Source organism: Cebus imitator, unplaced genomic scaffold, assembly GCF_001604975.1.
Source record: "Cebus imitator isolate Cc_AM_T3 unplaced genomic scaffold, Cebus_imitator-1.0 Scaffold248, whole genome shotgun sequence".
In the NCBI taxonomy this organism is placed as follows: Eukaryota; Metazoa; Chordata; class Mammalia; order Primates; family Cebidae; genus Cebus; species Cebus imitator.
In genome coordinates this window covers 2,542,470-2,554,797 of record NW_016107563.1, presented here as the reverse complement: position 1 = coordinate 2,554,797, position 12,328 = coordinate 2,542,470, and the positions used below count along the sequence as shown (strand labels likewise).

The window sequence follows — 12,328 nt, the reverse complement described above, 5'->3', positions numbered from 1 at the left end:
TGGTGCGATCTCGGCTTATTGCAACCTCTGCCTCCAGGGTTCAAGAGATTCTCCTGCCTCAGCCTCCCGAGTAGCTGGGATTACAGGCATGCACCACCATGCCCGGCTAATTTTGTATTTTTAGTAGAGACAGGGTTTCACCATGTTAGCCAGGCTGGTCTCAAACTCCCTGTACTCATGTGATCTGCCCGCCTCAGCCTCCCAAAGTGCTGGGATTACAGGCGTGAGCCACCGTACCTGGCCAGCCATTGGTGTTTTCTTAAAATAAGCAAATAAAATTCCAAGGTCAAGGAAACCAGGCAGTACTTACCTCATTGACTATGTAATCCAACAACTCAAAAATTGCCATGGGAGGTCGGCTGTCCATTCCATATGCTACAAATTTTATAAAAAGAAAAAATACTTCTCAGAAACAGAAGATTACTTGTTAATATGAGGCAAGGGGTTGGGCATGGATCCCTAGGGCCAGAACAGAATCATGGACAATAAACAGATTAAACAGCCACAGGTAAGGCTTGAACACAGAGGGGACCAGCAAAGGTCAGGGTACAAGTCTGGGCTCTGCCACATGTTAAGTTTGTAACCTTTGGCAAATCAGTTCACTGCTGAGTCAAAGTTCTGAGTTTTGTAAAGCACAGACATAATTATTTTGTCTGTCTTTTCCCTCTTCCTTCTATTGAGAGAGAAGCAAATGAGAGAGCAGCTAAATAACTAAAGAGCTTAATTTTAATTCTCCATGAATGTGCGTTTCTTCCTTTTGTCTCCTAGAATCACAGGCCAGCCTCAGAGGCCACAGCCACCAGGCCCTCCAATGACGTGTCAACAAGCTACCCCTAGCCCCCTCTGCTTTCCCCTTCATACAAGCTCTCTCTCATGTGGACCTCACAGAGGTAAAGGCAGGTATCCCTAGCCAGACAAAAGCTACATAAAAAACATATGGCTAGGTCAGGCTATTCCCTGAGTACCAGGCTTACTTCCCAGTATTCACATTCAGCGAGACAGGTGGTACTGCACAGTGATTATCATCCTGGGAGTCAGAGTTGGCCACTTACAAGCCTATGTAGCCTTGACAAGTGCACTGTGCCTCAGTTTCCTCATCTTTAAAATGGAGATTATAATCATGTTCACAAATGGAATGCTACTAAAATTATATAATGCTAGGCAAATCCGTGGACACAGAAAGTAGATTAGTGGTTGTCCAGGGATCAGGCTGGGGGGAGTGGGGGATGGGGTTTCTTTCCAGGGTAATGAAGATGTTCCAGAATGAGACAGTGGTGATGGCACAGTGGCTCATGCCTATAATCCCAACACTTTGGGAGGCCAAGGCAGGAGGATCACTTGAGCCCAGGAGTTCCAGACCAGCCTAGGCAACATAGCAAGACCTCATCTATACTAAAAAATAAAAAAATTAGCCAGGCATGGTGCCACACACCTGTGGTCTCAGCTACTCAGGAGGCTGAGGCAGGAAGATCACTTAAGCCCAAGAAGTCATGGCTGCAATAAGCCATGATGACACTACTGCACTCCAGCCTGGGTGACAGGGCAAAACCCAGTATCCAAAAAGAAAAACCACAAATTAGAGGCCAGGCGTGGTGGATCATGCTTGTAATCTCAGCACTTTGGGAGGCTGAGGCAGGAGGATTGTTTGAGCCCAAAAGTTTGAGACTAACCTGAGAAACATAGGGAGACCATGTCTCTACAAAATAAAAAACAGCTCAGCTGAGCGTGGTGACATGTGACTGTAGTCTCAGCTACTCAGGAGGCTGAGGCAGAGGCAGGAGGATCACTTGGGCCTGGAAGGTTGAGGCTGCAGTGAGCTGTGATCATGCCATTGCAATCTAGCCTGGGTTACAAGAGTGAGCCCCTTCCCTCCCAAAGCCCCAAATAAATTATAGTCTGTAGTCCCAGCCTACTCTGGAGGCTGAGGGAGGAAGACTGCTTGAGCCCAGGATTTGAAGGCTGTGACTAGCCACTGCACTGGGCAACACAGCAAGACCATTATTCTTAAATAAATACAAAAGGTTAGATAATGTATGCAAAGTGCTAAGTGCAGTACCTAAAACACAGTATGTACTCAACAAATGGAAGGAAGTTGTTGGTAATAACACTCTCCTATACCCACCTGGAGACCCCTGCTGCTTCTCCCTGCCCTAGTGTGGGATCCAGGGACACAGAATCAGTCTTGGCAAAATGTACGAAGAATCAGCCCTTCAGAAATCCCTGAAAGTAAGGGACCACCCCACAGTCCAAGGTGGGGACACAAGAGGCTACTCACAGCTAAGGGGCCTCCCAGGGGTCCTTGGCCTGGGTGGGGTCTCAGCCGCATCTCCCTCCACCTGGCACCCAAACATCAGCTCCAGCTCCTTGGCATCTGGAGGAGGGATGGGATACCTCCCAACCGCCATCTCTACCAGAGAGAGTCCCATGCTCCAGATGTCCGACTGCACAGAGTAATGAGTCCCCTGGAGCCTTTCTGGCTGCAGGAGAGACAGAGAGACAGTTATAATCACCTGACCTAAGTTGGACCCCTGGATCTGCTAATGCATTTTCCCTTCTGTCCCTTCTGAATAGTTAATATACTGTTTCAAGAGCTCCACTAATCTCTTGAATTTGGCCTCTTGCCTGCCCCCAAATATTGTGTTTACCAAATCCTAGCTGGCTCCAGTGTCTTTGACCCCTCCTCCCTGCTCTCTCTCTCCTATAATCTGGACTAAACTGACAGACCACACTGACTTGGCTTGGCCCTGGCTGCCACTTCAGCCTATGGTTAGCCTTACCCAGCTTGGCCACTTCAGCCTACGGTTAGCCTTACCCAGCCTGGCCACTGTCTTGCACGGGCAGGGCAGCCTGTCCAAAGCCCAGCATGAAAGGTTCATCTTGTTACTGAATCTGAAACATGAAGCTTGTGGAACTCGGGTTGGGAATGAGGTGGTGCCGTGGATACAGAGAACAAAAGATCTAGGATCAGTGGGTCTGAGACTTAAGTCCCAATTCTTGGACTTACAAGCTAAAGGATCCTGAATCTCAGCCTCATCTATAAAATGGGGCTGCTGCTGGGCTGGGCATGGTGGCTCATGCCTGTAATCCCAGCACTTCTGAAGGCCAAAGCAGGCAGATAACATGAGGTCAGGAGACCAGGCTGGCCAACACAGCGAAACCCCATCTCTATAAAAATGCAAAAATTAGCTGAACATGGTAGCAGGCACCTGTAATCCCAGCTACCTAGAAGGCTGAGACTGACTCTCTTGAACCCAGGAGACGACGGTTGCAGTGAGCCGAGATCGCACCACTGCACTCCGGCTTGGGCAACAAGAGCAAAAACTCTGTCCAAAAAAGAAAGAGAAAAAAATGGAGCTGCTGATGAAAATGACTAATATTTTATCATTGACATAACAATGACATAACTCTACTTAGAGTTACTAAAAAGATCAAATCATATGAAAATGTACGTCGGATGTTGCAGAATGTTATACAAATATTAGTTGATACTGGTGGGAAGAGCCAAAGAGAAAAAAAGTACACAGTGCTATACACAAGCATTATTTTTAATGAGCATTATCTGAAATAGCACATGTATTTCAAGAACCCTACCAAGAAAATCTTTACTCTGGCCATAGTGTATCCATTTAGACATTAACTTCTCTTGTAGCATTGTTCACTAACTCCTACACTAGACTATTTTGGAACTGACCATATAATCACAAAAACTCAAATCATTAAACCCTTGATCAGTGAGTCCCAGGGCCTGTTAATGGATTTTGAATTTGAGAGTTGGCAATCAAATGGCCCAGGATGCCAGCTGCTCTGTTATTAGACATTTAGGGAAGAAGCAATGAGGAGATGACAGAGAAAGAGAGTTCCGCTGTGGGTCACTGGGGGTGGGGGGATGTGGGTCAGTGCCAGGTAAGTGATGTTGACAGTGCCTGGAGTCATAGTGGGGGGTAGGCGCCAGCAAGAAGGAATGAGGATGTGTTCACACTGGGATCTGGACACAGGTGCCAAATCCTCCCTAAGAGGCAAATGAGGGCGTGCTGTGCAAAGGGCGTATGCCTGGCAAGGAGGCAGCTGGCTTTCAATCCTGGCTCAGCAAGGTTAAGTAGGCAGCTTGCTTAACCTCCCTGAATCTACACTTCCTCACGTCTAAAATGGACGCAATCATCTTTATTTCCTGGGACAGCCACATGGACCAAATGAGACCTTCCAGGGACATGATACGTGCTTTGACAGAGAACACACAAAACACTTTGTACATGTTAAGATCTGAGCCCCGGCACCTGTCCCCCATGTGGGCCTGCTCCCGCCACTTCTGTAAAGACTGCCCACTCGCTCCAATGCTCCTCCACTCTGCGACACTTCAGCACTGGCCCAGTGTATATAATGTGAGTTAAGACTCAAATTTTCACCTTTGCGATCATTCTCAGAAGTGTGCTATCCATGTACCCTCCCATTCAGCCAACCAAACATCTACCCACTTGCCAAGCATTCCCCGAACACCTACCACATGCCAGGCCCCACGCCAGACGCTAGAGACAAGAGAGACACCTTGTCCCTGTCCCCCAGGAGCTGGTAATATGGAGGAGGGAAAAGAACATGCCGGTGCTGCCATGGTGTGGGGGTGGCTCCACACAATGCTCTAGTGACAATGGGAGCCCGCAGAGGTAGGGGCAGCAGGGAAGACCCCCAACACAGAGTGTTGGCTGCAGTGGAGCAGAGGCTCCGGGTGAGGGGACCGGGTGTGCTGCAGTTAGGGGAGGGGTAGGTGACTGGCAGACGTAGTGAGGAGGGAGAAAAGAGGCTGGGCAACTCTGAGCAGAGTCTCAAGAGTTGGGGGCTGCTAGACACTGAAAGGATGAACTGCTGAGAAGGCAGGTTACAAGCGAATGTTCAGGCTTCTCCCTTGGGAAACCAGGGAGGTAATGCTATCTATTTATTGCTAAGAGAAAAGGAGGAGGTGAGATCGTTTGGGGTGGGTCATTTATCTGAGCATACTCGGTTTGCGGATCTGAAGACGATCATTTAGAAATGCCCAGAGGGGAGCTGGAGCTCACAATCCTTCAGAATGAAAGGTGCACTCTGGAGCTGGACAATCCTTTCAATGAGCCAAGGCCCCAATATCCCAGTTATGCTCCAAGGCCTAAGAAAAACCAAAACCACCTTCCCATTCAACTTCATCTCCCTTACTTCTTGTCCCCTATCCAGCACAAGAAGCTCAAGCAATGGAAACTTCTGTTCTTACCGACATGTAGGACCTTGTGCCCACGAAGGAGTTGGCCATGGAGTCGATGAGCTGCCCGCTGACCCCAAAGTCACAGAGCTTGATCTCCCCACGGGAGTTGACTAGGATGTTGGAGGGCTTGACATCTGCAGGAAAAAGAAAATAGAAAAGAAGGGAACTGACACAGGTAGACTGGGGAAGAGAAGGATCAGCATTCCACACAGAAGCAGCCCTGACTGTGAGTCCCAGGACAACACTCCTATCCCCCATCAGAGGCAGCCCTTGGCTTGCAAACACTGTACACCAAGGCCCCTTGTTCTGGGTTCAAGAAGCAATTGTCAGGAGATTAAATGACCAGCTGCTGCAGAAGGACAGAAAGGCAGTAGATTTCCACTCTTTGAGAATGCACACTTGGCCCGATGACCCACAGGAAGGGGTCAGTTATTGTGAATGGTCAGGATTTCAAAGTCTGTTGCTTCAACCACCCCTACTTGTAAGACATAGTATCTATGGTTGGATTATGAAGGAGGCAGGACCAAAAAAAAAAGTAATAAGACCTGCCTGCTTGCTGAGGCTACACAGGCTAGAAGGGGCAGGGTGTGGTGGGAACTCCCGTTCGTGACTCTGCACCAGGCCCAGAGCATGTGGGTCTTTTTCTTATCACTATGTGTGGCTGGGGTAGGAGCCAAGTCATTCCATCTAGTCCATTCCACTGGAGTCTCTCACCTAGCCGTCTACACAGCTACATCTACCCTGCCAGTCAAGGGGAACCCCTTGCTCCCTGGAGCTGGAGCATGAGAGGCCTTGAAGCTCCACAGAGTCAAAACGATGCCCCCACCCCACCCCACCCATCTGGTCACTGCCACAAATACCCGTACACTGGCCCTTAGTTTGCAGAGACCTAAATTTCTGAACATTTTGTCTTCCACTGTATCCTCTGATTCACACAATTATCCTGTAAAGTGCATACATCAGCCAATTATCCTCATTTATAAGCGAGGAAACCAAGGCTGGGACTTGGTGAAGGCCCCTGGGGCAGGGCTTTGTGGAGCAGACATCGGCAAACAATGAGACTGACTTCAAGGGCAGGCCATGTCTAGGAAAAGTCCTAAACCATGACAGGAAATCCTCAATACTTGTAATACGGACACCATACAGGACATCTAGAAAATGAGAAAAAAAACCCACCCCCTGTAATACAACCCAGCAGAGCCACTTACAATGTTTCATTATTTTTCCCTTCAATACTGTTTTATATGAATGCATTTATTTTTTATTATTATTCTTTTTTTTTTTTTTTTTTTAAGTAAAACAAGCAGATGTTACTAAGGATGAACTGGAAACCACAAACTGAGCTCTTTTTCTATGACCTAGCCTCCCTCCCCCCACCTCCCTTACCCTTAGGCAAAGAGTAGTGTGTCCAGAGGGCCTGCCTATGAAATTCTGAAAGCCTCTCCAGAGATACCTAACCCCTGTGGTTAGAGGACGGGTGGGTGCAGCGGGGCTTTTATAAACGACAAAAACACAAACAATTTTAAGTCCTGAAAAAAATTCATTTGGATGTTTGTTTTGCTTCTGTTTTACAGTTTGTTTTAAATCAAAGACTACACCTTCCTGAGACAAGCGTTCATTTCAAACGAAATGAAGACTGGCCAGGGCGGTGGCTCAAGCCTGTAATGCCAGAATCTGGGGAGGCCCAGGCGGGTGTGGGGGTGGGGTAGGGATCCTGGGGATCGCATAAGCCCAGGACTTCGAGACCAGACTGGGCAATATAGGAAAGCGCCACCTCTACCATCTCTAGAAAATAAAAACATAAAGAAAAGCTTGGCATGGGGGTAAGAGACTGTAGTCCCGGCTACTTAAGGGACTGAGAGGGAGAGGGAGAAAAGGAAGAGAAGGCGAAGGAGAAGGAGGAGGAGGGGGAGGGGGAGAGGGAGGGGGAGACAGATCTCCAGATGTCTTCCAGATCCTGGCATTCCAAAGGAATAAAGACAAAGAAACCAAAACCAATTTCTCCAAGGCTTCAGCTTTTCCGTCTGACCCTTTGATCGACATTCCATCACTTTGGCAGCATGGAGGGAGTGGATTCGGAGTGGACACAAAACCCTTTTTAGAATTAGATAAGATAATTAAAATGCAAACAAACTTCCTTGTTCCTTCACCTCAAGGAGTGTCCTTGGAAAGCAAACTTCGGGACATTTCAGGGGGGCGCAGTGCGAGGGTGCCCTTTGCGCCTCCGCTCCGGAGAAAAACGAAAGGAGGGTGGGAAACTAGGACAGAGGTGAGAAGAGGAGGCTGAATCAGCGAAGGACAAAGGGAGCAGGGCTCCGGACAGGGGTAGGAAGAAGAAGCGGTGGCTGGGACCTGTGTCAGCTTCCTCTCTGAATGGCTAGACGGCCGCCAGGTGGGCGAGGCGGAGCGCGGGGAGGCGGGCTCCGCGCGCGATTGGCCTGGGGCTGATCCAATCTCCTGCTCTCGCGGGCGGGGAGTCCTGGGCGGCCGCAGGGGTCACACCCAGGACTTGTTGGTCCCGCGCTTTCCGGAGCCCGGCAGGCGCTCGCTGCCTGAACAGGTCAAAGAACGAACGAATGAATGACTCTTTTGCCAGGATGGGGACCCGGGGGCCTCAGGGAGCTGCGAATCCCACGGACTCTTCCCGCAGGCCTTTCCCGCGCGAGGTGGAGCGCGAGGTGGAGCGCGGGGCTCCGCTGGCTCCGGGCACCCCGAATCCCGGGACGGCAGGAGCAAGCCGAAGCCTGGGCGGCGGCCACGAGGACAGGTCGGCAGGTCGGACCCTCGGACCTCGGGCCGGAGAGGAATTGGACCGTGAGTCCTGGGTCAGAGAGAAAGTGCTCTTTCTCCTGCACCCAGAGAGGTGGTTAGGGACTCGGGGGGACCCTGCACGGGAAGCGATGGCCGAGGGAGAGGACCCTCCTCTTGCGGGTGGCGAGGACCAGGGCCAGGAGCCCAGCTGCTCTTCTCACGTCTTTCAACGAGAAAAGCGAATTTCTGGCAGGCGTGTAGCCCCGCCGCGGGACCCAGCAGACCCACCCAAATACGTGCTGGTGCGGGTGGAGGATTATCAGGTAACTCAAGAAGTGTTGCAGACCTCGTGGGCCAAGGGTCGCATGACCACGAGGACTGAGGAGCACTCTGTGACCGCGCTCACTTTTCGCAGCAGTAGAGAGAGACAGCCTGGGGGGCGCCGGGGCCCCTGCTGAACCCCAGGCTCTCCAGGCACGACGAAAGGCACCCCGCGTCCACGCCGCGGAGAGGAGGGTTTCACCGTCTCCAGGGAGCTGGCTCGAGGAGATTAGACTCTAGAGAGGAGCCCGAGAAATGTTCCGGGACGGTGGATGAGCGATCATCCTAAAAAGAAAATGCTCTTCTGGGAACTCCAAGCTGCAATTAACCTGCAGAAGGAACCTTTCCAGAGGCTGGCGCAGCGCTTCAGAGAGGCAGATAAGAACTGTAAGCAGTATAATACCTTCTTTGTGGCTTGAATTCCGTGGGAGTCTGGGGAGCTAAGTCATTCAGAAGAGGGGGAGAAAAGATGTCTTCAAATTGGCAGAATGTGGGAGTTTTGAAATGAGCAAACCTGTTAATTTGCATTTTGCAGTAACTCGATTGATCTCTTTTCCGTTACCCGCCCCCCACCCCGCTCCCACCTTCTTTCTCTTTAGGACCTAGAAGCAGAAGTGAAGTTTGAAGTCTGCTCTCTGCAAAGAAAGTGGGAGTGGGTGGAGGAGAGAGGCTTGTTTTAAAAGCCAAAAATAGAAAGTAAAAAGAAATGGGAAAATAAAAAATAAAACCAAAGCAGCAAGTGACTCCCTTCTGATGTGCACTTTTCATTTTTCTCCCCCACATTTCAGTGTTAGAAAGAAAAAGAGAGGCGCTAGGGGAAGAAAGAGTAGAGAACAGAAGACTAAGATTTAAATAGCAAGAAATTCTGTTTAAAAAGGCTTTACCACAAACAATAGCTAATTTGGTCCTGTAAACATGCATTTATCAGAAATCTTTAATTTTAATATTAAACATACTGCGTGTAAATGTTCTGATCTAAAGGTGGATAGCAATGTGTAGTTTGCCATGAGTTCATGTCTTCTTTTCCACAGTTCTTCGTTAATGAGACTTATAGTCAAGAATGGATTCATAATACCACTCTCCTGGTGTAGTTAAAAAATCTCTTCTGGTACTACTAAAACAACTAAATTTTCTTATTTTGTTTACTCCTCTATATTATTAAATACCATCTGAATTAACTCTTTAGTATTTGGCTTGGTTGCAGCTCTGTGAGGAGCAAAGCAGCCCTCTCCAGGTGAACTGCTTGACTTTACCGCTACTGAAGGAGTTTGCTGCAAGAATTAACAAAGCAAGGAGGACTCTGGCTTTTGATGAGCAAATGGTTGAAAAGTGCCTTCTTCCCCAGCCTTCCCTTTTGCCTTCATTTTTAGTTTAGAGCTTGAAATGTTCTCAGAAGATCATCTGATCCACCCCTTGTCTCCTGGCAGGCCAGATAGATAAGACACCCCTAGTAATTGCTTATGCCTGCTAAGTGAATGAAGAATATGATCCTCTCCCTCCTAAAGGTTTGGGGTGGCCATTAAAGGACTTATCTGACCCTTATTTAGGGGTCAAAAGATGACTGAGGATATCCTAGGTTTTCTAACTCATGTTTATGAAAAGTACTAGAATCACCTTGATGTTCCTGAATCCTGCAAGGCCTCTTGCCTGGAGAATCATCATTAGCAGTTCTTAGGCCTGTGAGACCCTCACTTGGGAGAGGAATTCAGCATCTGAACTCATTTGTGTTCAAAACTGCTTGACAAGTAGAAAAGTTTTATCCCTTAAAATGAATCTCTTTTCCTAACAACCTGCTTGACTCCAGTGTGAGATTAACCTGCGTGGCATGTAAGTTTCAGACCTGAGTTTATTAATTCGGTTGAATCATCACATGCCCCAGGTGACTGATCATTGAATATGGAGAACAAAAAAAGTCTCTTTCACAATAACCAAAAATGGTAAGTAGCATCACTCAGTTGCCTTCTCTGGAGGCAAGCTCTGGAACTCAGCTGCCTGGGTTCAAAACTGGCTCTACCTCTTTATTAACTGTGTGTCCTTGGGCAAAGGTGCCTTATCTCTGTATGCCTCTGTGTCCTGATTTATTAAGTGGGGACAATAAATCGTATCAACTTCATAGAGATTTTTCGTATCTCTTCATGGAGAGGATTAAGTTAAATGAAAATACTTAGAACCCTGCCTGTCATACAATAAACACTTGAAGTTAGTTACATTTTTATTATTAGCATGGTTATTATTTAGCTCACTTTTCATCATAACTAGGCTTTAGTCTTTTATTTAGTAACAAAGAGCAGGAATCGTATAACACAAGAAATCCATTGGAAGCCAAACCAGTGGTTTTTAGTAAGACTCTTGCGTACTCCTGAAAGAAAGGACTTATTTCTAGCTTTTCCCAAGCTTTAATGGATCAGCAAGTATATTTCTTAAATTCCGTAGAAATGACATTCACATCTTATGTAGGGACTCATGCTAAGGCTCAAAGAACTAAGGTATACTATGCTTAACAAAGCATATGTACCCTAGTTCTTTGAGCAAAGCTCCCTTCTGCCCAGAGCTAAGTGGTATGAAAAGATTTTACATACCACTTAGTCTGGGCAGATAGCTTTGAATACTTTCTTTGATTTGTCAGGCTAGTTTGTTTTCCCTCTGGGATTTTAAATCTGATACCCTGTTGTCTAGAGAAGCAGAAGAGACACAATTTGTTTTCATTTTGTCTTTCAGCCAAAACTGCCCTTAGTCAAGTTAGCTTAACTCCTTTAAACCAAATATGTTTGAGTTCATTTTAAGTGACTTTTTTTCCTTTCCTCACAGTGTTCCAAGCAATGAAAATTTATTTTTAAAGCACTTATTCAACTTCCTTATTAATTGCCTACAGCATGTTTACAGATTTCCTTCTCACTGGAAACAAAAAATAGTAAGTCGAAATACTGTTGAATTTGCTTCACAGGTGCTCCTCATCCAAGCAGAACCCTGTCATGTGAAGAGCCTGAGAAATCTTACCCCATTTACAAGTGACCTGGGAATGCATCCAAAGTGAATTGGGCATCTTCAATACTAAGAAATCTCTGAGAATGGCTGGGCCTTGGCTGTTTGATCTTACGTCTACTCCACTGAAAAATAAGATTATCTAAAATTGTGTTTGGTGGATGAACCACATCAAAGACTTCCAGAAGCCACTCCAGTGACCATAAGACAAATGTCAGAATTGCATAGTTACTGGGATCAGGCAAGTGTCACCCTCTCTTAAAACTCTTGGTTTACAACCATCATTTCCTTTCAGGAATAATTACATTTGACTTGCTGCTTATTTTTGTTGGACGTTACCAGTGCATGGCGATAAAACTTGATGTGGCTTTTTGCTTTGAAAAAGAAAAAAAAAAAAANAAAAAAAAAAAAACAAACTTTTTATTAAAAGAAAAAGTTATACACACTGCATAAAATTGGGGAAATATTATGAAGAAAAAGAAAATTATTATTAAAGAAACAAAAATGTACAGATGACCCCAAATCTCTTTTAATATTTGGCATGTTTCAAGTATGAGTTTTTTGTTTTGTTTTGTTTTGTTTTTATTTTACAGAGATAGTGCCTTGCTATGTTGCCCAGACCAGTCTTAAAATTCTGGACTCAAGCAATCCTCCTGCATTGGCCTCCTAACACGCTGGGCTTGTAGGCCTCAGCTATCATGCCCAGCCAAAGATGGCTTTATTTTATTATATTTTCATGTGTATATACCTACGTATATACCTACATTTTTCTAAGCATAAACTATATAAAATAGTAATAATGCAACCTCTGTATATTTTCTGAGTATTGTCTTTATATAAACACACATATGCTACTCAAGATGTTTTCTATGAAACAGCAACCTGGGCATCTCCAAGAAGGCATTTGGAAACGTTGAATCTCAAGCCCGATTCCAAATCTGCTGAATCAGACTCTGCATTGTCAAGATCATTGGATGGTTCACATTAAAGTTTGAGAAACATTGACATATTCTCATATTTAGTTCTGTGTTCTATTTTGTCACTTAC

At 46.6% G+C, this 12,328-nt stretch overlaps 2 protein-coding genes across 2 annotated transcripts in view; one reads left to right on the top strand and one right to left on the bottom strand.

Annotated features, from left to right (window-relative positions):
• The window catches only part of LOC108282680 (dual specificity mitogen-activated protein kinase kinase 1-like), a 9,896-nt gene extending 4,396 nt beyond the window's left edge, over positions 1 to 5,500 (bottom strand). Inside the window, exons 1-3 of the mRNA XM_017498673.2 lie at positions 5,237 to 5,500; positions 2,276 to 2,477; positions 311 to 375 (exon numbers count right to left, since the gene is read on the bottom strand). Of these exons, the coding sequence (XP_017354162.1) occupies positions 311 to 375; positions 2,276 to 2,477; positions 5,237 to 5,485 (516 nt within the window). The 5' untranslated portion in view covers positions 5,486 to 5,500. The remainder of the gene's footprint in view (positions 1 to 310; positions 376 to 2,275; positions 2,478 to 5,236) is intronic.
• A 2,161-nt stretch (positions 5,501 to 7,661) lies between these two features.
• On the top strand, positions 7,662 to 11,923 carry CUNH6orf141 (chromosome unknown C6orf141 homolog). The gene is made up of 2 exons (XM_017498663.2): positions 7,662 to 8,686; positions 11,244 to 11,923. The coding sequence occupies exon 1, from the start codon at positions 7,804 to 7,806 to the stop codon at positions 8,434 to 8,436; it is 633 nt and encodes a 210-aa protein (XP_017354152.1). The 5' UTR covers positions 7,662 to 7,803; the 3' UTR covers positions 8,437 to 8,686; positions 11,244 to 11,923.
• The last annotated feature ends 405 nt before the right edge of the window (positions 11,924 to 12,328 follow it).